Here is a 24,888-nt window from a genome sequence, read left to right as displayed (position 1 = left end):
ATCATCAAGTAACTATGAGGGATGAAATAGGGGCGAGACAAAAAGCAATGAAAAAAATTTTCGAAGATCTAGTATTGGGTGGCACCATCAATATTGGTGAAAAAGAAAGATTGCAGCTACAGACTAGTTGTAGATTACATAGGTTTGAAAAGGATAAATCGAGAAAACCAGTTGGCCGCTTTCGAAACTTCTTGTATTTCAGATCAAAAATTCTAACTCTGTATTAAACCGTTTGAATATTTACATCTTCACAATTAAATTAAAGTCTTAGACTTAGAGAATTTTCATCAGTAACCCCGAGGTTTGAAGTGCTAAAAAAAACCCCATCCCAAACCGTAACCGTACACGGTGCACGAATATTACACTGGCGACAGAGATGGGGTTAGTGAAGGCCGTCACCAAGCTTGTGAACCGATTGTCAGTAGATGACCAACAGCGAGAAAACCGTCAAAACCAATCTAGGGAGCGAAGTAGTTCCCGGGGACGGTGGGGTGACGACAGACGTGATAGAGGACAGCAACAAGATCATGGGTTCAACGATTGGCGGCGATTTTCAACGCCAGGACCTAGTCACTGAGACAGATCTTTCGGAAGAGATGAACCGTCTAGGAGGAACGACAGGCAGGGTTTCAAACGCAGAGTCTGAGGACAGGAAGGACACATGTCGAGGAATTGTCGAAATTGTTTCCTATGTGGAAGTTTTCAACAATTGAAAAGAAACTGCCCTTTCAAAAAGAAAACCACTGCGAACTGTAATGTTATTAGAGTTTGTTCGACAAACACAATTAATTGTCTAAACGCAGTTATCATTCTTCATGCGAACAGATGTTTTGGATTAATAGACAGTGGAAGAAGTATATCGCTTTTGAGCTGATCTACATACGAAGAACTAGGCAAACCGCGAATTGTGCAAACATACACAAAGCGAGTGTTAACAGCCAATAACTCAACTGTCAAAAAAAGGGAGAGTAATGCTGTTAGTACAACTGCAACCAAGACTTCCGAAGGTTGAACAAGAATTTGCTATAACGGCAGACGAAGGTATAGAATGTCTGCTGGGAATTGATTTCCTGAAAACCAATAAATCTGTATTGAACTTACACGAAGAGAAACTATATAGCAGTCACTTTAAAATTTCAATACCGTTTACCACAGAGAAAACGCTAGGTGTTCAGGTTTTTGCAATTGCGGAACAAAACATTTATATACAGAGTAAAAACAAAAGTCTAATGAGAATTAGATCAGCTGATAAAAACGGAGAAGAAATTCCGTGAGCAGAAGGATTAGTGTAAGCAACTGAAGATTTTGAACTGAAGACTGGTTTGCTTTTAGCCGCCTGTATGATGTCAAGGAAAGATGGTTCTAGTTCATTAAAAGTCTTAAATCTAGCGGACGCACCAGTGACCGTGTATAAAAGCACTAAAAAAGGAACTTATTTTGAAGACAAACAAAATTTAGTTGTGAATGGAATTTTCTCAATTCAAAAACAGCCAAAAACATCGAAAACTTTTCCAATGGGAAAACACGCAATTTTGGAAGGTTCTAATCTAAATAACCAGCAGAAAGAGAAATTACGGGAACTGTTCATGAGAAATCAACAGGTTTTCTCCCAAATGAATGACTTAGGATATTGTGAGAAAATTAAACACCAAATTAAACTCAACAAAGATGCCCAGCAGTTCAGAAGAAGTTAGTGCAGTATGAGTTCTGATAAAAGAAAAGCAATGAAAAAATTTTTCAAAGATCTAGAGGATGCAAAATTGATTGAACCAACCCATTCGTATTGGGCGGCATCATCAATATTGGTGAAAAAAAAAGATTGCAGCTACAGACTAGTTGTAGATTACAGAGGTTTTAGCAAACAAATCGAGAAAAACAGTTGGCCGCTACCAAGAAAAAATGTCGTTATTGACTCTCTAGACTGAAATTGTTACTTTTCCAATATCGATTTGACATCGGGATGTTTTCAAATGCCTCTGAATGAAGAGTCGCAGAACGTGACAACTTTTGTAACTCCAATGGGACACTACAAGTGGAAAAGACTACTCATGGGTTTGGCGTCAGCGCCATAAGCTTTCCAAAGTTTAATGGAATTTAACATGGCGGAACTCTCCTGTGAAGTGGCTTTAGTATATCTGGATGACATAATCATCTTTGTAGATCCTTTGAGGAGCATCTCAACCGTCTAGATCTTGTAATTGGACAACTTAAAGACGCTAGATTGAAAATAAAAGGCTCAGAATATAGGTTTTTTCAGGAAAAAATTCAATTCCTGGGACACATTGTATCAAATAAAGGCGTACAAGTGGATCCAGAGAAAGTAGCGGCAGTCAGTGAAATGAAAAACCCACGAACAATAAAAGAATTGAGAGCTATATTAGGACTAGTTGGTTTTTACAGCAGATTCATACATGTTTTTGGAAAAATAGCAGAGCCGCTTTATAAGCTATTAAACAAAAAAGAACATTTTTGTTGGAGCAAAGAGTGTGAATCAGCACTTGAACAACTTAAAAAAGCACTACAGAAAGCACCAATTTTGTGTGATCCGAATGACATGGATCCCTATACGTTAACCACCGACTCCTCTCTGTTTAGCATTGGCGCAATTATTTCCCAAAGACAACAATGGGGTGAAGGATTTATTGCATACCCAAGCAAAACGCTCAGCAAAAGTCAACGAAACTATTCTGCGACAGAACAAAAACATTTTTCAATAGTTGATTTCACTCAACACTTCAGAAATTATCTTCTGGGACAAAAAATTTTAATTGTTACCAATCATAGGGCCCTCACGTGGTTATATAGTTTTAAAGAACCAGACGGATTATTAGCCAGATGGATAGAAAAACTCGGAAAGTTTGATTTTGAAATCAAACTCAAAGCGAGAAAAGAGATCCTTCACCATTACTGTCTGTCAGGAGTTCCACAGACTGAAGACCAAGGCAAAGACTGCGATCAGGTGAACCAAGTAAATACTGAAGACACAAATATCTGGTCAGGGAAATCTGTTGAACAACTAGTTGAACATCGGAAAAATGCAGCGGACCTCATTATATTAAGAAACTGGATTGAGAACGCTCCCAAAGAAAAACATGACAGGAGCATCTAGGGCACTGTGGCAACTTTGGAATGATTTCAGAAACATACGAATTGAAAATGATCTAATTAAGAGACAGAGACGTATTGACGAATTTAACAACTTAACATAATTAGGCATTCAGAGATCACTTTTAAAAGATTTTGTACCTTTTCTTCATGAAAATTGCTGACATTTGGGTGTGACCAAGACTTTTGATTGGGTTCGAGAACAATTCTACTGGCCAGGGATGAGAAAAGATGTTCAGGAGTGGGTAAGTTCCTGCGAAGTATGCTGCCAAAAGAAGTCTCCACACCAGAAACACATACACAGACTGACAACATGGAAACCAAGTCACCCGTTTTGGCGAGTCGCCTTAGACATTATGTGACCTTTACCAGAGTCAAGTGGAAACAAATACATTCTGTGAATCGGAGATCAGTTTACAAAATGGTATCAAGCAACTCCCATGAGCAACCAAGAAGCTTCAATGCTAGCTAAGGCCTTTTTAAACATATGGGTTTCAGGGTTTGGTTGTCCGGCAAATCTCCACAGCAACAAGGGCAATAGCTTTAAGTCGAATCTTTTCAAGAACATGTGTAAAGAGCTGAGAATTAACAGGACATCAACAACAGCTTATGATCCTCCAAGAAACGCGATGATAGAACGCACCAACTTCACAATCGAAGAGAGTCTTGCAAAATATGTGGGTGAACATCACAACACATGGAGCAACTACCTTCCGCTAGTAATAATGGCGTATAGATGGTCAATTCACTCTGTTACCAAGTACAGCCCCTTTTACCTGCTTTTTGGACAATCATGCGCGCTGCCGAATGATTGCATGTATCAAACAATTCAAAGCAAAATCTACTCGACCTTGAGTGATTTCGTTGGTTGCTTGAAAGACGAACTACAAACGTGCCATGAACTGCAGCGGGAAAGCATGGCTGTGGAGCAAGAAAGTCAAAAAACCTACTATGACCGTAGCACATTCAACCCCACCATGAATACTGGCCAGACAAAGAAATTTAAATCCTTTTACAGTGGACCGCAAGTAATACGTGAAATAATCAACAATCTAAACTTTGTTATTGAGGATGTGAAAACAAAAAAAAACAACAAAAAATCCCCTACAATCGACTCAAATGTTTTAACAGTAGAAGTTATTCCACTGATAGAAAAAGAACCTAAGAAGGGAAAGATTGAACCGAGAATACCACGAAATGACTTTAGGGAGGTCAATGATTTTGTGGAAATTGAAGTAGTCATTCCAAAATTGAACGACACAGAAAGAAGAGAAGTTAATCTTGAAGTGAATATCAGTCAAGTTAACCCTAGTAGTGAAAATCACAATGACACAGTCAAGGACGAATTGTTTGAAACACCAATGGGTGGGAGTACAAGCGAATCAATAAATAAAAACACAAACAACAAGAGCTGAAACACAAAGATACCTGCGCGCAAAGTTTTCCACAGCAGAAGCGGGACAGCCTGGCGGCAACATCTGAAAGAAGTGAAGGCGAAGAATTTCCAAATAGAACCAAGGCTTCTACTTCGCAAAATGTTACCGAACGACGATATCAAACAAGAAGTGTGTCGGGAATAACAAGACCACAGAAACTGAAAGAGTATTTTTTATTCAAGGATAACGATTCAGATGAAAAAATTTGATAATGATGTAATTTTTTTTAAAAAGGTGATACGACAAAATGCAGAGGGCGTGGAACCCACATTGGAACGTGCAGCTGAACTGAAAACTTCTTCAATTGGTTAGTATATTAGGTTTTTCACAATCTTTAGAAATTGTGGTGTACGATTTTGAGAACATTCTGCAGACGCAAAAATTTGCCATGACGGAACAGACGAAATGCGAAACGTCAAATATAAATGAGGAGCAGGTAAACAAAGGAGGACTCATCTACAGCGAGAGCAGCGTAAGTAAACTAAAATACTGCATTTACAAGGCTGCGTATACGGTAACTGTGCTGAAAAAAAGTGGGTGGTATGACAACGCAACTTACTTAAACGAAAAATCACAAATAATTCCAACGATTTATCCAATAAAAGAATCAATCTGCCAAATTATATGGCAGGGACACCAAGCACGGTTACCGGATCTTGGTGATTTCGAATTCAATGCTCCTAAAGAAGTCCAGAATGAGATGTTGGTTGGCCGAACCGACGCAGAGTTTGTTCAGAAGGTATCAAAAACATTCATGAAGAGCGGAGCTGAGAAAGGAGTGAGTTATATCTACCCCGTGGATTGGATCAATCCAAAAGGTGAACAACAGAAATGTAAATTCATGATAATTACTGAAATTTTCATGGGGACTTTGTTCATTGAAACTAGGGAAGCAAATGAAGGAACATGGTTATATTTTTATTGTATTTTCAGTACAATAATTGTTCAACCAAGACAAAAAACCAAATATCTTAATGATATGTAAATTTTCAGACTCGATAACAGCAAACATAGTCCGCGCTGGAAACAGAAGGTACTTGACGAGCAAATTAGACCAAAAAAAGATTTAGGAGTTCAGTTGAAAAACAGGACAAAACAGATAGACATTTTTCATCTTTTTGAAACAAACCACAGAAATTTGTTTTACACAAACGAAACGTCGACGGCCACGGAACCAAATTTTTCACCAACAGATAAACCTGAGACAGACCTCAGGGACAAAAAACTCGACCAACTTTTTGTGTGGGATTTCTGAGGCATGTAAGAAAATCTGAAACAAATAGAGTTATTAAATTGTCACATAGAAAAACTGCACAAAGCTATGATTTTAACGACACCAATTAATGTAAACTCACACCAATATTTTCTATATCAACAAAACCCTCTGGCTATATGCGCAAAAAGAGCGGGAGGAATACTTTATGTCCATAGGTTATAAATAGTTATGTCCTAAAGTTATTGTACATGTTGTCGAAAACCAGTTTTATACCAAGGACTTGCCAATTAGGGTGTCTTCTGACAACCATTCAGAAGGAATTAGACCCATGAACCCTTTTTCTTTTTTCTATCTCGAGTATTCTATAGAAATTTGACACTAATTAATTGCAACCCCATGTAACCGAACGCTCTTGAACTGCAGAATGGGTCATAGATAACATATGGCCGACGAATACAACTGATTAATAAACCCAATGATATGCCTAGTTCGAGTTATTGTCAAAAGATCAACTTCCGCGTCAATGGAAGGGTTTTTCAATGACAAAGACTTGGAACTTAGCAAAAGGGGCCAAAGATTAGAGCATTTGAGAAAAACGATAACAGGAAAAGAAGTTTTCCTGGGACAAGGAGGTTTATATGAGCATGAGGCTCTAGAGTATTTCAACACGGACTTGAAGTACAACCAGCAGTGGCATGAATTGCCAATTTCTGAATACTTGGGTAGTGAAGTGAAACACATCTGGCATGTGGCTAGGGAAATAACCATCAGTGTGATAACTATTTTTTCTTGGATCTGAAATCATGTTTTGTTTGGTACGAGTGTTTCTTTCAATCGATTTGCTACGCAGTGGCACCAATCTTGTAAATGCACTGCAACCTCATTAGCCCAATGTGTGAACTAGGTTATTTTAATCATCTAAAACAACGTACTACGGAATAAAAATTCACAAGAAAAAAGACAGTTGAACGGTGTGATGGTAATACAAACATTGTAGTTACAAAAGCCAAAAAAAGCTGAATCTTTATCAAATTTGATAGAAATTGAGATTGAAACATTAGATTAATTTAAGTGTAAGATATGTAGGAATGGTAGAACCAAAAGTCGGCGATTTTTGCTACTTTCTAGCCGAGTTGTTCGAGGTCAGATCAATAGTCAGGCACCAAATGTATCGGATTGTTGGAGTAACCTCAAATAAAAAACACGTGGTGCCATTGACCCAGCTGCAACCGCCCAATATAGTGGATAGAATCGCAATTAGTGTTATGGAGTTAAATGAGATGCATCATAGAGTTGAGGAACAGCAAAAGAAGATTGACGACAGCGAAATGCTGGGAGCTGCCAGGGTTCGGCACGAAGAGGAGCTCCGGCAATTCAAACCTGAAATTCAAAGGTAAAGTGACCAACTGCTTGAGACCAAACGACTGCTTGAATACGCTGGGAATCAGCGTGAGTCCTGTAGGAGACAGGTTGAAATATTGAAGAAAGAGTTGGAGGAGGTTACGAATGTAGCCGAAACAAAGACAAGAGAATGTATGGCTCTGGTGGATGAGCGGAAGTGTTTATCTCGGGAGTTGGAGAATGCGAAGATAGATAACAGAAAGCTATGGACTAGGGTAAGAACAGGGCAGACCTCAAAGAAGGTCATCCAGAGGAGGCTGGAGGTGATCAGCGCGCAGAGCCCCTTCAGCCGACCTCCAAATTTTTATGAGCTTCTATTCATGACACAGGAGGCCACAGCCAGTACTATTCAGCAATTTTTCAAAATGTTGGCAATGCTCTTTCATCCGGACAAAGGTGGTCGAGAGGACTTGTTCAAAATTATTCTTCAGGCGAAAAAAATTATCGAAGACGAGGAGGCTCCTAATATTTATAACAAGTACGGGACTTAAAAAGCACAAAAATATATGAACTCGAAAATGGACCTTTGAAACTCTTGCTTGTGAGTGAGTGGAACACTCAAATTTTCTAAGAGGGAGGCAGTGTAGTAAACCATTGAGTGTAGTAAACCATTTAATGTATGACATGCTCATACAACACACATTGACCGAGCGCACTATTCGAAACTTTCACAATAAATTGGAGAACAAAAAGAGATGGTTACTAAGAGTAAATCGGATTTTCACAATATAAAGAAAGCATCATAAATAATGATGGGAAATATCACGGAACGCGAGACGTCAACAATCTTTGTTCTTGACGGCATTCGTCAGGCAGGTAAATCTGTTATCTGTTAGTTAAACTAACAAGGACACGTGCGGTAGAAAATAACTATGAGAAAATCCCAAAGCGATTAAATAAAGTGGGTAAAAATAACCTAAGATTAATCAACTATTGATAGAACCGAAACCAAAAACCATATTGAAACTAAACCTCTTATAGTTGAGCTGCCTTTCTCTAAATAGCTTTACATCTTCTCATCTTTTGAAACTTCTTGTATTTCCAATCAATAATTCTCACTCTGTGTTAAACCGTTTGAATATTTTCATCGTAATAATTAAATTAAGATCTTAGATTTAGAAATATTTCATCAATAATCCCGCGATTTATAGTGCTTAAGAAAAACCCCCAACACAAACATTAACCGTACACTGCGCTCGGATATTACAAAAAAAAACCTATGGTCAGACCATCCACGACGAAAGCATCAGAGAAGTAATTGTCAATTAAAACCCAAATTGAATAACTAAAACTAACGATGTCGAACATTGCGTTCATCGTCAGGTTTAAAAATTAAATGAAGCCATTTACAAAGTATATAAACTTGTCTTTGACTATAATTCTAAGAAATGAATTAAAATAACATCGAATTTGAAATTATTTACAGTTAAAATCACCTTTACATTTTATTTTCGCTTTTTACACTAAAATCAATTCATTTTTTATTCCGGATTTTACGAAAATCCCGAGTATAATGCTTTCCATACCTGAAAAAGGGTTTTTACATTCATTGCTCTCTGTTTCTATTTTTTAATTTTTGGGGGTTGACAGAATTTCGAATTAACATGTACCAGAATATTTTTTGAATTTCGAAAGTCAAATTTTTGTATTTGAAATAGTAATTCAAGTTCAATTCCCGCACCCGACACTCGTCGCTCGTATTTAATTGCAGTTTCAGCTTTCTGATGTGGATCGCTTCTATCGTCATTAGTTTCTCAACCCCGCGACATGCATCAAGAATCTCCCATTCTACGTTATGCGTTGTACGACAACATTCAACAAGGTGTTGTCCAACAGGGGAATCCTTCTTTTGATGCTCTGAAATTCTAGTGGTAAAATGTCGGCTGGTTTGGCCAACATAGATGGAAATGCATCCATTACATGTAACTTTATATACCACATGGGATTTCAGATTCTTATCAAAAGGTGATTTCAGGGTGGGCAAGCAAATTCTTAGCTTTCTTGTTGTGAAAATGATTTGAATATTACACAATTTTTTCAGCCTACTTGCAAAATTTTGCGTGATATTTCCTCTGTATTGAACAAAAAGCCTAGGTCTAGGCTCCCTATTGTTAAGACTTTTAACTTTTTTAAGATGTTGTTCATTTTGGGGTGGTTTTGCTGTGACCTTTTCCTTCGTGATTATTTTATCCAACGTCTCATTAACAATACCGGAGGACCACTCCGTTGGGTATTGATTTTCAGTCCAGATCTCTTGATTTTTCTTAAGAGCTACATCAAAGGATTGCCAGTCACTGGTCGCATTAAAGATCCTATGCACAGTCCCTTGAATCACATTTCTCTTATGTTGTAACGGTGCACAGCTACGGAGGTTTAGGAGTATGTCGGCATCAGTTGATTTTTGATACCAATGACAGCTGACTTTTCTATCTTCGTTTAGGTTTATGTTTAGATCTAGGAATGCCAGGTCTCCACTTCCGTTTGGTGTCTCAAGAGTGAATTGTAAGTTCTTGTGAAGAGAATTTGCATACTCAAGGTAATCTAGAGGGTTCCCCTTTACCGTGCACACTATGTCAGCCACATACCTCTTGAATAATTTCAATTCCAGTTTGTCCTCTTTTTTCCCTTTTTCTGCATAATAGGAACAGATCCAAACAATTTCCTGCAAGGTCTGATATTCTGTGTCAGTGATAACTTGGCATCTTGTGTAAAACCAGTGTTTGCATGATTCCCACTCGACGCCTTTCCCTCGGAAAGTAACGCGTCGGTTACAGTCAATGCATATCACCTTTGTGTCAGGAGTTTTGATCTCCATTCCCTTTTTTGGTTTCTGCAAAGATTTTTCAAAGGATTTCATCCACAAATTTGCCAAAATTACCGCCAGCGAAGCACCCACTGCTAAACCGTCGGATTGAGTGTACCACATTTTATTACACTTAAAGTGAACATTCGTTACGGCTAGTCTCAAAAGGCTCTTCATAGCTGACCTCGGAATCGCAGGTACCTCGTCACTGGAGTACAGTTCTTTAAGCGCAATTTCAATTGCCTCCAACCGGTACATTGGTGTATAAGCTTTTTACATCGAGAGATACCACTAGCTCATCTTCATCCAATTTGGTAGCCTCCAGAGCTGCTCTGGCGTCTTTCGAGTTAGTCGCAATATTTGCACCTGATAACTTCACGAAAGAGAAATTTATTGAGGTTCTCGTAACTGCTACCGGGTATTGACAGAACAAGCCGAAGCGGCGTACCAATTTTATGTACCTTAGCAAGTCCATATTTAAGAAAGTATCATCTGAAGAGATTAAATTGCTCTACTAACTGTTTCTGATCAGACCTTTCCAGACGGAAATGACCTCTGGTCAGACAAAAATCAGACCATTGTCGAGACGATTGTGTGACCATGGCCCAGACCATCGACCAGACTTGTGCGCTCCAAATCACTTCTGATCAGACTATTGTGCGCTCAAAAGTCACTCCTGATCAGACTAATGTGCGCCTGAATCCGCCTCTGATCAGACCATTCCCATCCTGAAATGACCTCTGATCTTACCATCACCAGACCGAAGTGACCTCTGATCATACCATCCCCAGAACGAAGTGACCTCTGATCATACTATTGTGCTCTCGAACCAAATCCCGGACTCTGTAATTTTGGTCTGGGAACACACCCTGGGCGTTGGACTTTGTCTGACCCGAGATTTCCGGATGGCACCTCAACCTGGGCAGTCTCAAATTTAACTTGCCACTGCCTTTTGTATTTCAGAATCGCTTGCTTAGATTTCAATTTTGTACGTTTCAAAATGGTGGCTTCAAAGCCACGGGCTGCCTCTAAGCAGAAAAAACGTCACATTGGCGCCAGCAAAGCGATAATCGAGACACCCTTCAGAGAACAAATTTTTGACAGAAAAGATATCGAAGAGCATTTTGCTAGTGAAGCAAATGTAGCTCTTCAGTTTGCCGATTTCTCTGTCGGACTTACTATTCGACACCTGCCGGTACTGCTGACGATTGGTGTCCCGCTATGCGTACTCTTAATTGCACTTGCATCCCCATGGTTAGCTTGAAAAATTGTGCGCTGCGTGTCAGACTATTTTAAAACAATCTTTTGCTTTTCAGGATATTGGTTATCCCATTTCTCTCTCTTCAAATTGTCGCAATTTTTCTGTGCTTGGATGAGCCACAAGGGTTAGTGCACATCTAAATTTTCACATGAAACGTCTTGACTTTTGATGCAATTTTTTCTTTTACTATGAACGGAGAATTCTTTATAAGAACCGCATTCCTAAACAATATTTCAAGAGCAATTGAACAAGAAATGCACGAAATCCAAAACAGATCCAACTGTTCTTTACTAGAAGTACTAGAAATACAGCGAAGGGGACTCTTGTACTTGGATAATCAACTGCTGCTGCGGCGAATGCAACCGAAGTCGGAAACTTGAAAAAACTGAAACTGAAATTCATTAACTCAATATTTGGTTGCAAACCAATGGGTATATGAATCCCTAAAGCCTGCACTACTACTTTTAGGGCTAGCCTGTTGCTGCATGTGATGACCCTGCTTTCCGTTTCTCTATCAGTGTTTCTATTTGGATCTCTCGTATTGTAAGTGTTCGCAATTTTTAATTTCAATTATTGTTCACGAGAAACCAAATTAACTTGGACACGTTTTAGTCTCTCGTGGTATCATTTCTTTTTCTATCTGCTGTGCATTGGAGTATTCGTCGGCCTCAACGTCTTAGTTCACCTAACGCTGGATTCAGTTGTTGAAGATGACAAAGAGACTGCCGTGGTTAGTCTGTTACTTTTCCGTCTTTTAAAAGGAGCTCAGTTTTTGCATTCAAATCACATTGAGTAATTTTAGACATTGGAAGTCACTCTGATGAAAATTTTCCCGTGCATTGGAGGCGCATTATTCAGCTGGACTTTTTACTCTGCAATGCCAGCACCATTGTCTAACTACTTCATTATTCTCTACCTGTAAGCATTGTTCTGGGTGATTGAAGGGTAATAATATCTAGAATTGCGATCAATTGAATCAAGGTTGTTTCCATCTCCATCCAGTTGGTAAACATATGCGTTGAGAAACAATGACTATCCGAAAGGTTTTATTTTTAGACTTAATTGGTATTATTTTTTAAAAATTTGGGAGCGTAAAGTGGTCGTGGCTCGGGTGCGTCTTTTCTCGTCTATGAATGGGAACACAAATGAATAAGTTATCTTATCCTCTTATGCGACTGTGTAGTAATTTGTTCTGTTAATTAAGTTAAATTAATTTTCATTCCTCCTAAGTTATCTTTGTTTTGAACATGACTCTCTTTGATGTTTGACTACTGTCATATTTTCTACATGTATATAGTAGTTGACTTGCCGCCCCGAGTTGACCGACCCGTTAGGGGAGATGCTTTCTTTTAATATACGTGTATTGTTAAATTAATTGAATGTTCTTTATCACAGTTTTGACTATTTTTTTAAAATCAAAATTCCTCTAATGAGAAGTGATATCAGGCTATCCGTTTTCAATATATGTGTTTAGGCTGATGTCTGTGGTGTTGTTCTGCTATCCTCATAGAAGTTCTTTTGCGGGACCTATGCACAAAGACGCTCTTCTCGCTTACGACAGTAAGTTATATAAACTAACTTGTATCTACTTCCGTTATTCAATTGAATGTTTCTCTTGGGAATTTGAAACTTAACTTGATAAACTTCTTGAAGGCAATGCGGAACGTTTTTTAAATTATTAATAGCCGCCGTCAGCCGCTCAACGGCTATTATTTAGTCGCTCTCCTTTTTTATAATTCAAAGAATTTGAATTGTATTGCGTCGCTGTCTTTTTTACTACTCGAAGAGGAATATTGGTGGAGCGTCTTTTTTATCGGTAATTTTATTTGGAGTGTATTTAAAACAGGAAGTGAAATGCGTGAAAACAAAGTGTTTAGGTCGAACTGCTGAAGAGCTGAGAGAGGAGAGAGTGGTTTTCTGCGCATGCTATGTTTTTGATAGAGAGAGAAAAGTAGGTGTGAAAAAATTTGTTAAAGGGAGCAAATTTTTTTGATCACGTGCAGCATTATCAAAGCAGTTTAGTTTAAACTTTTTTGTCAAAAGTGTACCCAAACCTGTAATTGTGCGTTCGAAAGTTTTTTGAACATCTGAATCAAGCAATGATGTTTCCGATTCAATTTTAAGCTCTTTACCATTCTGCCATGTTAAACGCTTTTTTAGCAGTTTTTGTATTCTTCCAAATTCTTACAACATTTGGGAGTTCTGTGGTTCAAATTACCTGTTTTAGTGGTTTCGGTTGGTTTTCGATATAATTGGTATTGATTTTGATTTGTTTTTTTAAAAGATAATTGAGTAATTTTAGGAAAATTTTGGTCGATTTTCGTCTGTGTTTTAAATTTTTAAATATTTTTGCTCAGTTTAAGCTTCTGGCTATAGTTTTTCGTGTTCAATCTTAAATTTCGAGCTATTTTATTGGTTTTGCTCCTAAAAGGTGTTGGTTGAGTAAGTGCCTGCAAAAAAGCATTAATAAGGTTTATTTGCCGAAGAATTGATGGGAAATAGCCTTTTAGCATTTTGTGGATAATTATGTTCAAATTTTTTTTCTTTCTTCGTCCTTCCTGTCTTTCTTTTCCTTGGTTTTCACTTATATACACTATTTTGTCGCTTTTTCTGTCAGTTGGCAGTCGTTTATTGAATGATAACTAACCTTGTCCAAAGGGTTTTGTAGGTACTTGTTTTTGATTCGCAATTCTCAATGAATTTTTTTAATCAGATTCTTTATCAATTTTTATTGTCAGTTACTTCTCCATAGTTACTTTGCCTGTTGTTTTTTTAAGTTTAATAGCATAATTAGCTCTAGATTATTTTAGTTAGGGTAGTCAATTTTGTTCCGGAAGTCTTCGGCTATGTTTTTTTTTAAGATCTGGTTACACATCTTCATGATTTTTGAAGTCAAATTGGAGTGATGATTTTGGTCACGCCGAAAAAGGAAGTGGAGCGAAAAAGCTACTGATTTAGCGGCGTGAACGTTTTTGCTCTAATTTTAAAGTAGAGCGGGAAAATGATGTTTGAACAAATATTCGCTTTCTCGCTAGTGGTTTTTTGTTTACATCGTTTTGACTTTGATTTTACAATTTTTTTTCGATTTTTTCGTCGGAGTTTTTTCCAAACGGCTTTCCATTTAATCCATTCATAGTCCCTTCTAGGTCTAGTTTTTCGTTTAATCAATGAAAATTCTTTGAATTGTAGGCCAGGACTTATGAAAATTCTTTGAATTGTAGGCCAGGACTTGTCCTGCTATGTTTTTTTAATTCGCTTTACCTTTTGATCACATTTTTCGTTTTACATAAGTCACGATTATCCCAAATGATTTCTGACTTGCTTCACACACTGTTTTACTGAATGGATTTAAGATTCTTTCACGTATTGAGTTAAGCAATGTATTGAATACATACAGTCAAAGGCAAAAGAGCAAAATCAAAAGAAACGGGATAAACCGATAAAGCTCTGTCATCAAGTCATAGTGCATTACGTTATCAAAGTTCATTAGAGTAATTGCTAGCTGACATTTTTTAAAGTTTAGTAGTTTTCAGTTTAGAAGCTGTATTAAGTATAGTTTAAGAATCTAACTGAAACTGCACCTCAAATTAGAACGTTTTGAGACTGAAAAGAAAATTTGGTCAATTTCTCTTTTTCTTCTGTTTCAATCCTATTGTGCATCAAGCGGCTATTTTCTGGCAATTTCCCCGGCTATGTTTGTATGTTGACGTTCGACGAATAACCAAATATGTTGAATTTGTAGATTTTAAGATTTTTTCAACTGCTTATAAATTGATACTAATCTACTGCTCTCAAACCAATTTTGCAGAAACGGTTGTAGTCCGGCTGTTCCTTGCAACGAAATTTGTAGAACCAGTTTAACTTTTCGATTGAGCTTTTCGCCCTTGACTTCTTGTCATGCATTATAAATTGCTTTCATTCAGAATTTTAAGCAACTTAACTGAACTGAAGTCATTAACCCTTTTAATGAAATCATTAGCCTTTATTAACGCCATCTGTAATTGGAACCCCCACCAATTGACGCTTGAGAGAAATTTGTCCATTTTTGGAAAATTTTTGCTTGACCGTTCCGTATTTTCGAGTGACTTTTACGCCCGTGAATTTTGCGTTTTGATTGATCTAAATTTCTTTCGTTCTAAATTTCAGACAGTTGAACTCAATTGACAGAAGTTTACTGCTAAAAGTAACATGAAAAGTGTGCCCAAATTGGTGTCATTTTCCACTTTAAATCTTAGTAGTGGCAGTGGTATGTAATAAGTTCTAATGACGCCATTTGAAGCCTTATGAGCTGTAATAGATTACAGATCCCACTAGTCGTTTGGGAAACTCTTCCGACGTTCGTCTGTTGTTTTTTTTTCAGATTTCATTTGCTAGAACGTAAATGCAAATTAAGAAGTAAGTCGCCTGTAAAACTCAATCAAAATGTTGGTTTCGTATTTTTTTTCCTACTTGAGCAATTGTTTGATCACACCTGAGCTTAGATCCTAAAAACGGTGTGTTATCGGTGTTATCGGTGATTTCTACTACTCATAAACTGAATCTTAGACTGGGTAATGTTATTAATAGCTGCAATACCTTGTTGCTATCGGCCTTCTCATTGTTTTAACTCGAAGAATTTGAGTTGTATCGCGGCGCTCTTTGAATTGAACGAATTTGAAGATTAAGTCTGTTGCAAAAAATAATTGCAATTTTAAGCTATTGTTGTATATTGATCGTGTAGCGTAGAGGTTAATGTTACTGACTCTCATCCGAGAGGTCGCAGGGTCGAACCCCTGCCCAATCGGAAGTTTTTGCCGCGTAAATGTTTCTCTAGATTGTGCCCCTTTCTAAATTGTTTGCCTCGCCATCATCGCCCTTCAATTAAGTTAAAGCTAGCCTCCCTAAACCTCGTAGCTACTGACGAAACCAACTGCTTGCCAGCCATTTGAGAGCAATTCGCCCGACGTTAGTCGGTTATGTTCCAATTTATTGTAAATCGGAATAATTTTCTAATTTCTTTAAAATCGAGTTAGATTTCTTGTAGGTCTCAACAATTAATAGAAAAAGTTTCTCTTCATTCTTTTTTCATTCTTTTTGAGAGGTCTACAAAGCTATCGCAGATCCTTTCTGGCCATCTGCCAGCTGTGTTTTTAAATTGCTCTCAAGCAAAGTTTGTAGTAATTGTTTTAGTCCTTGTGGTTCTAAATGTTATCTCGTTAGTGCAGATTTTTCATCTGACCAATTTTTCCGTCTTAACTAATTTATTTGAATCAGATATTGCAACTGAGATCAGAACATTGTATTGAACATTGCATTGTTACACATTGTATCGTTTCGGCAACTTGTTGTTAGTACACGTTTACGCGGTATTTGCCGGCTATTATTTGGTAATCTGCCGGCTGTATTTTACACGACGACGTATTGTGGACAAATTATGTCCTACGAACGCAATTCTTCCGGAATAAGTTGATTAAATTGGTCAATGGTTAGAGTGAATGCGTATACTATTTACTATTGAGCGAATTTCATATAGCTGTTCACGTTGTCTTTGTAACAGATTCTGTCATCATATCTGTGGGGGAGGGTGTATTTGCAGTCTTCTGTTTGATTGTGAGCCCTGTCTTGTTAGCACTCCTCTCGGCATCCGAAGTGAGCTTCGAACACAACGTGGTTAGTTATTCACCAAATTGACGTTTTATTACTATAATGTTGCCATTTGAAACAAACAAGAAGGCTCGCGCAGTTCTGTTTCGCATGTGTTTTAAAAGTGTTCAGCAAACTTCAGGTTTATGTTCGGAAAAATATTAAATAAGGAAAATTTGGGGGAAAAGGAAAAAAGGATAATATTTAAACTATTATAATTGTGTTGATTTAAGAAAGATAAACAATTGGTTACGAGAGGGAACACGTAACACTCTCTCATCTGAATTATAACAAAAAGCCAAATAGCTCTGCCAGCCATCTCTGTGTATCCGAAAAGTTTTTAATTGCTCGCAAACGGAGTTAGTAACAATTTTATTATTTGCTCCCAAACGAAGTTTAGAAATTATAATAGTCCCTAGGTCTTTTTTATGCAATTTTTTGCTTGATCGATTTTTCATCTGCCCATTTGACTTTTCGTCCGCACAGAAACTGTTTTGGAGACTTATATTAATGGTGTGAAGGGCGGTTCTTAAAGGATGACCCCCCCCCCCCCCCCACATCAGCCCCCTGAATTCCACCCCCTGCACATCGTTAAGGCCGCAAGGACCCCCGTGCAGCCAAAAACCGCCGTCCCATCGTTGCCCCCCCCCCCCGCTGATGCCCCCACCCCACTGTTGCACCCCACCCCATCAGCCCCCCGGTGCACTTTTCCCCCCGCTGCGCTCACCTCACGCCCCTTCAATTAAGCTAAAGCTAGCTTCACTATACCAATTAAGCTCGCTAGCTACTGACGAAGCCAACCGCTCTCCGGTCGTTTGAGAGCCGGATTCGCCCGACGTTATTCGGTTATGTTTCTAGATTTCTCCTGGCTGGCTCAATGTTTTCATTTGTTTTGATGTCAAATTGTAATAAAAACATAGTTTCATTGAAAAATTGTTAGAGTTGCTGGTATTAATTTATACTAAGCTATTTTTCATACTACCGACTTACGGTCTTAATCTGCTGAGCACTTCTCTTACAGCCTTACGCCTTACTAGTCTCTAATCACGTGATTCAACGAAACTGTTGAGGAGGCATCAATTCATGGAGCCTTCTCCACTCCGCCTTGTCGTAACCCTTCAAGTTCGACACAAACACATTCTGCGTTCAACTCCACCTCATTCTTGCAATTAATATCGATTAATCTTAAATTACCCTCTCTAAGACGCAGCTAGCTACTGACAAAGCCAACCGCTCGGATTTCTTCCGACGGCACTTCACCAGACGTTATTCGGGCATGTTCTTGTTTTTTTTGGGTGAACTAAATTGCTTTAATTCACAAAGGACCTGAACACATTTAAGCACCTGATCTCAGTTTACTTCTTACATTAAATGCTATTTGAAAAACTAGGGAAACTGGTTTCTTTTTTCACGTTAAGTCTCAACAACTGTCTCTATAAACCTGTAATAATGTTTTTTAAGTCGCCTTAAGAGTTAATTCCACACAGCAAACTGACATCGGACGGTAGTCGGTTTTAAACTGGAGTATCCGTTTTTAGTTGTTCGCAAACGAGTTGGTGGCAAGTTTATTAGTCTTGTTGATCTCTTATAGTTTGTCTGACCGTTTGGTTTTGGTCCTCGAGAGCGGGATAAACAGGTAATGCACAGAGGGCATGAAGTCGCAAAGAGAAATTCATGAGAAATTGACGCATTCCCCTCTCCCCACTCGTCCAATATCATTACCTCATTCCTATTTTAACCCTGCAATTTCGACCCCCGTATACAAACAACCCGCGCTGTACTCCACCTCAATATCAATTAATCTTAAGCTGAGCTCCCTAAGCCGCAGCTAGCTACTGACGAAGCTGGCTGCTCATCAGCTTAATTCACAAAGCAACTGACAAAGCCAGCCACGTTGACGGCAATTCGCCTGACGTTAGTTGGTTATGTTCTTGATCTCTGCGTGATCTAAATTTTCACAATTAATTTCACTCATTTTAGGACCTGAACTCAGTTTACTACTTACACGAATTGCCAACTAGCGAAATTTAGCCAACTTGAAAACTACCGAAATTGATTTTTTTTAAAAAAAATTTTAGGTCTCAACATGTCTATATTAACCACTAATAAAGCTCCTTGTGAGTCAATTGCACCCTGCAAACTTGCACAGGAAGTCATTCGAGGTTTTCATCAGGCGGTTCTCCATTTTTTAAAATGTTGCAAATTAGCCTTTGTTTTTGGTTTTTAATAGCCGCGTCAGCAATTCCACCATGCGACTATTATTGCTTCGTCTAACAGATTTTTGTTTCGTATTTGACTTTCAATGACTTCAATGCTACTGCTTTGCAGTTAAAATTTGTGTTCGTGACGTCATGTCTGCTTTTAGGTCAATTGAGTGACTTACCTCACTCAAAAAATAGCTTCTGAACTCACTTATGGAACTTTAATTTTTGAACATCTACTAATTAATGATCAATAGTGTGCATCTAAGTAGTGCCAAACTTATATGCCCTAATTCTTGAGTATTAGTCTTGAGTTTTTGATTTCGAAAATCAATTTTGCAAAAGCTCTTAGGGCTTTTTCCGTATAAAAATATGTGTATCATAAAAATGACAGTACGTATCTAACCCAAAAAATCTAGTGGTCTACTAAAGGACTTTTGGTCAATCTGCCTATCTTGTTTCTTTAGTTGTCTCAATTCATGGAAGGCTCCTAGCGTCTATCGCGGCTATTTTCCGGCAATCTGCCGGCTATATTTTATCTAGTTTGCAATTTGGTCGTTTGCAATTTTTGGGTCAATAGAGGTCCAAAATGAGATTCTGTTAGTTAGATTTTGAAACGATTGTTACCAAAATTTTCCTTAGTATATTGAATAATTTGATTAATTCCTTCTGTTTTATCCATTTTTTGGTTTATTGCTCTTTCGCAGAGTTTTTCAAATTGCTTTTTTATTATAATATGGTTTTTTGTTGATTATTATGATTATTTATCTCAAATTTTTGGGAATATATACCTGTTCTTTAGGCTTTATGACCTGAACAAAGTTCTTTGTATAATAGCTGTTGATTTTTTAATGTATTGTTTTTACTTGGTTCGTGGGGGCAAACAAAAGTGCTGTTGGTTTCCACTTTTTTCTGACCATTTTAAAGCAGCAGATTTTTAGTTTGAAGATTTCAAGTTTTCTTGTTTCTCAAGTTGAATCGTTTTTCGGGACATAGAAGGAAAGAGATCGCCTGGTAGTCAGTTGCGGGAGTTTGGAATTTCTTAGATTTTACTCATGATTTCGAGAATATGTCGAGAGCAATTAGGCATTTGGTTATTTTCCAATCTTTTAACAACTACGCTTTTATATCCAATCTATTTTATAAAGTACAAAAATGACGATAAATCCACTTTTTCACAGAATGGCAATCACTCTTTTCGTTTACTTCAATCTACAACAGAAATCGTCGAATTTTGAAGAAAATGTCGATAATGGCTATTTAGCTAGCTCTACCATGAGCAATATTTAATAAAAAAAAACTGATAAATGATCAAAACTATTTTTAGCTGTATCGGTGATTTGATTTTGCCTGGGTGCTTGAGATTTTTAAAATTTTTAGAACATTTATTTAAAAGTAGCAGCTAATGAATCAAAGACATCATCGTCAAAAAATTTGCCCAGAAATGGTTTTGCAGCTTTATAATTACAATATTTTTTGACAAACATGAAGATGCATTTTATTGGAAACAGAGAACTTGTAAAAAAGAATTCCATCCGCATGAGTGCCGAAGTTCAATGTTATTTGTTCTAGATGCATGTGATATGTGAGGAGGCTCTCATTTTCGTTCTGCTCTCATTCTCTCCCTTTTGTGAACTCCTGAAGTTTGCATATAACTCGGAAGATAACAACTCTGGGTGGGGTGACAAAAAGACAGCGGAAAAGAGGCTGAGAGTGTTTGGTTTCTGTCTGTCTGTAGTTGCAGTAATGAGTGCGTTCTTTATCCTTGATTCGTCGGCTGAATCGCTTTTGCTGTCCCAGTTGTTGCTCTCGCTGGTATCCATGGCCACTTTGACTTACCTCTTCATGTCTGCTAATACAGCTATCACTCAGGTTGGTTATTATTTTGAACAACAAATTGTAAAAAAATCGTGTCCAATTTGGGAAATGTACTTCGAAAATGTCATGCATGATCTGCGTGGTCTGTTGTATCCTTAATGTACGCTTAAAGATTTCTACAGTCCTGTGAGACTGTAAATGTTCGTATTTACGCAGACATGATTCTCGAGCAATAGCTCGTGATAGCATTAGTTCATGAAAAGAATATGCATAAAATGGTAGAAAATAGTTAAGTATTTTGATTGTGATAAAAATAATTAAGTGTGTCTTGTTTAGAAAGTGAGCGGGATGGCAGTTGTGTTTTGCACTTTCGTCTCTCTTTGCCAGCTCTTCACTGTCGATACTAGCGACTGTCAACGGTGAGATACCTTTTAGACACGAACATATCTAGTCCTGAAAACATCTTTTGAACACTGGGACAGTGAAGGTCTTTGTGACATCCACAATCTCTCGTGTTTTTATCATACAGCTTAGTCTTTTGGTGTTCATGCAAGTATTTTGGCAATCACTAAAAGTTTTGTGATCTTACAACTTATCTTTTACGGTCAGAACGTATGACATTCGTAATCTATGGAGGGATTTGTATTTATTGCGCTACTAAGTGTAAGAGTTTGTGTCATTTGAAGAAGTATTAGCTTGAGCCGTATCTTTCCTTTGTTTAGATCGATAGATGCTGACGAATGTCCCGTGCAATACGTCCACCAGATATCTCTATGTATGCTTACTCTCCTCTTAATTTGTGCACTTACTGCCAAGGCCAACAGGCAGAGGTGAGGAGACTTTGAAATCCATTGGAAAGACTGAAATCAGCTCGAACTGACTTCCGTACTAATTTTTTTCTAAGATTTCGTGATTAGAGAAAAATAGTTAACATTTGAGGAAAAGGACACGCTGAAATTTAGCATATTTATGGTTCTCAATGCAGTTATAAGGTTACAAATCAAGTGTTTGCGTTGAAAATAAGTGGTTAGAATTCAAAAAAAAGTTAAGCCTTACTTTGTTTAAACGAGTCGAACTTAACCTATTGAGTTCTTTAAATTTAAGAATCTGAATTATAATTTTTAGATCTCTTGTAGCTGTGCCACTGTGTTCTTTGGTGTTCGTGTGGTCTAACTACGCTCATTTCTTTGTGTCATCAGGAGTTTTGAACAATCTGTTGGCGCAACTCATCACTCTAACTGCAATATTTCTCATCAATACGTAAGTGCATCTATTTTAATTGCTCCCGAACAACGTTTGAAGCAATTATTGTTAGCATGCGTGTCTTGTTAATGCAAAATGTTCGCTTTCTTCTAAGACCATTTTCTTCTAGAACTTTCTTTCGATTTCACTTTCCGAGTGAATTTTTCACGTTTGACTTTTGATTTTTGAAATATTAGTAGCCGCCAACATTCTCTCAATGGCATTTGAGTTGCTCATTATCTAAGATACTGCTGTCGTTCTAGGATACTGATAGAATTGTCTTCGTTTGTTCAATTCTTTGAGGCTGTCGTTCTAAGATACTGATAGAATTGTCTTCGTTTGTTCAATTCTTTGAATTATAATTCAGGACTGGTCCTATTATGTTTAATTGCTCTCAAACGAAGTTTGTAGCAATTATATTAGTCCTGTCGGTCTTTTTACGACTCGAAGAGGAGTAATGAGATTCTACAGGTTTTTTTTTTAGCAGAAAGCAAGTTTGTTCATGACTTGAATTTTGACTTCTTTCTGTTCGAGCATTTACCTCCGTTTTTGATTGTTAACTTCTGTTTTCGAACATTGCACTTTAACAGTAGCTTCGTTTGTAATGTATAGTAATTAGGAACTGCTGGTAATGTTCAAGGTGAAGAGGTCATTTTGAGATTTTTTGTTCCTATATAAGTCACCCCTAATTATCTGAACTGCACCGCACAAATATCGTCTATTTTGTTGTTCTGATTTTGGTAAGGCTAGGTTAGAGATTATAATGCACGACGATTCGAGTTGTTTCCGGTATTCTACCGGCTATGTTTTTTTATGCGATTTTTCGCTTGACCAATTTTTCGTCTGACGCTTTTGACTTTTCGTCCTCAAAACGGGATAAACAGGTAGCGCCCAGCGGGCATTAAGTGCTCTTAGAGCCTTTTAGCTCTATTTCAGTTTTGGACTTAGCTCAAACAGTTTTGGAGTCTTATACTTATGGTGTGAACAGCGGTTCTTAGAGGTTGAAGACCCCCCCCCCCACTGCTGACCCCCCCCCCCTATTGCCCCCCCCACCGCCCTGTTGCCCCCCACCCGACTGTCGCCACCCCCATCGGCACCCCCGTGCACCCTCCCCCACCCGTGGCTAGCTACTGACGAACAAACGCTAGCTAAAAACGCAAATTTATACTAATTTTCACAATTTTTTTCAAGATTTTTGAAAATGTTTGTCAGTTTTTTAAGTTTTTCAGCCCTAGCAGCCCAAGGTGTCAAGGAATCCACTCTAGGATTTGATAATAGGTTATTGAATAGTTTCTAGTGGTAATAGAATGGTTTCAACATTTCAACACTGCGAATTTTTTGCATTTTTTTGATAAATTTTGCAAATTTTTTCAATGTTTTTGAAAGTTTTTGTCGTTTTTTAGGTTTATCCAGCCTCAAGAGCCAAGGAACTTCCTCGAGGGTTTAATAATAGGTTACTATGTAGTTTCTAGAAGTAATGGAATCATTTTCAAGATTTAAACATCACGAATTTTAGCATTTTTTTTGACAAAAATTGCTATATTTTTAAAATTTTTTGACATATATTTTCATTATTCAAGATTTTTCAGCCTCAGGGTTCAGACAACCTCCTGAAAGGTTTGATAATACGTTGCTGCATAGTTTCTAGTGGTAATAGAATGTTTTTCAACATTTGAACATCACGATTTTTAGCAATTGTTGGATAAATTTGAATTTTTTTTTCAAATTTTTCAAAATTTGTCATTATCTAAGTTCTTCCAGCCCCAAGAAACCTCGAATAGGCTTTGATAATAGGTTACTGAACAATTTTTATTGCGATAGAATAGTTTTGAATTTTTTAATATCACAAATTTTATCGATTTTTTAATAAAACTATAATTTCAATTTTTTTTTGAAATTTTTGTCATTTTATTTGCAGTTTTTGAGTCCTTTTTTGAGTTTAACGATTAATACTGGCCAACGAAGCTTTTTAAGTCTTGCAGATGGGTTACATGACAAAAATCCAGAGGCAAAAAATGTTCCTTGAACATTTTCGTCACTAACACATTTTAGTGTGTTACTAACAAAATGTGTTACTATCACATTTTAGTTACTAACAAGGCTAGAATCTCATGGAAAAAATTTCTAGCTCTCTCTCTCCTTCTCTCTGTGTTGGTTGGCGTTTCTTTCCTTCTCTTTCTTGCTCACGTTTTACCTCGCACTCTCTCTCTCTCTCTCTCCTTAACTCTTTTGTTGACTTCAGCGGCTGCTATGTGGCGTGATAATATCGTCTATTACCCTAGCCTCACGCCTCTTCAATCAAGCGAAAGCTAACCTCACTAAACAGTGGCTATTTGCTGACAACCGCCCGCCGGTCGTTTGAGAGCAATTTGCCCGACGTTAGTCGGTTATGTTTTCTTAATTCGTTTTACCTTTCGATTTCGTTTTTCGTTTTAGATCATTCACACGAAGTGAGTGCGATTTTTATTGAACTGAATGCATGATTTTGAAAGATACTGACGACTGAAAATATTGGAGTTTTTAATAGCCGCCGTCGGCTTCTCAACGGCTATTATTTAGGAGCTCTCCTTTTTTAAAATTCGCTTTACTTTTTGATCACTTTTTAATAGCCGCACAGCGATAGCTGGGGCTATTATTGGCCTTCTTGGTTTTTTTATTTCGTCGTCACGATTTTCGTTACGACCATATGACGTCACAACCACTTCAAATCTGCTTTTTGTTCATTCGTTCATGCAATTTCCAATGAAGTGCGTGTGTGACGTCATTTTTCGCTCTTAGTGGAA

General features: G+C 37.7%; 2 protein-coding genes across 2 annotated transcripts in view; one reads left to right on the top strand and one right to left on the bottom strand.

Moving 5' to 3' along the window:
• Positions 1-24,888, bottom strand: part of LOC142349203 (palmitoyltransferase ZDHHC3-like) — a 335,645-nt gene that overhangs the window by 211,633 nt on the left and 99,124 nt on the right. The gene's annotated exons all lie outside the window — the stretch shown is intronic.
• Positions 10,865-24,888, top strand: part of LOC142349596 (uncharacterized) — a 57,237-nt gene continuing 43,213 nt past the window's right edge. Inside the window, exons 1-11 of the mRNA XM_075401277.1 lie at positions 10,865-11,215; positions 11,278-11,346; positions 11,691-11,765; positions 11,835-11,952; positions 12,025-12,140; positions 12,697-12,782; positions 16,759-16,871; positions 20,618-20,917; positions 21,200-21,282; positions 21,586-21,693; positions 21,989-22,123. Coding sequence (XP_075257392.1) covers positions 10,962-11,215; positions 11,278-11,346; positions 11,691-11,765; positions 11,835-11,952; positions 12,025-12,140; positions 12,697-12,782; positions 16,759-16,871; positions 20,618-20,917; positions 21,200-21,282; positions 21,586-21,693; positions 21,989-22,123 — 1,457 coding nt within the window. The 5' untranslated portion in view covers positions 10,865-10,961. The remainder of the gene's footprint in view (positions 11,216-11,277; positions 11,347-11,690; positions 11,766-11,834; positions 11,953-12,024; positions 12,141-12,696; positions 12,783-16,758; positions 16,872-20,617; positions 20,918-21,199; positions 21,283-21,585; positions 21,694-21,988; positions 22,124-24,888) is intronic.

The sequence above is a fragment of the Convolutriloba macropyga genome, chromosome 11 (assembly GCF_964194025.1).
Source record: "Convolutriloba macropyga chromosome 11, txConMacr16.3, whole genome shotgun sequence".
NCBI lineage: Eukaryota > Metazoa > Xenacoelomorpha > Acoela > Convolutidae > Convolutriloba > Convolutriloba macropyga.
The sequence above is the reverse complement of the archived record's forward strand: the minus strand, read 5'-3'. Positions and strand labels throughout refer to the sequence as shown.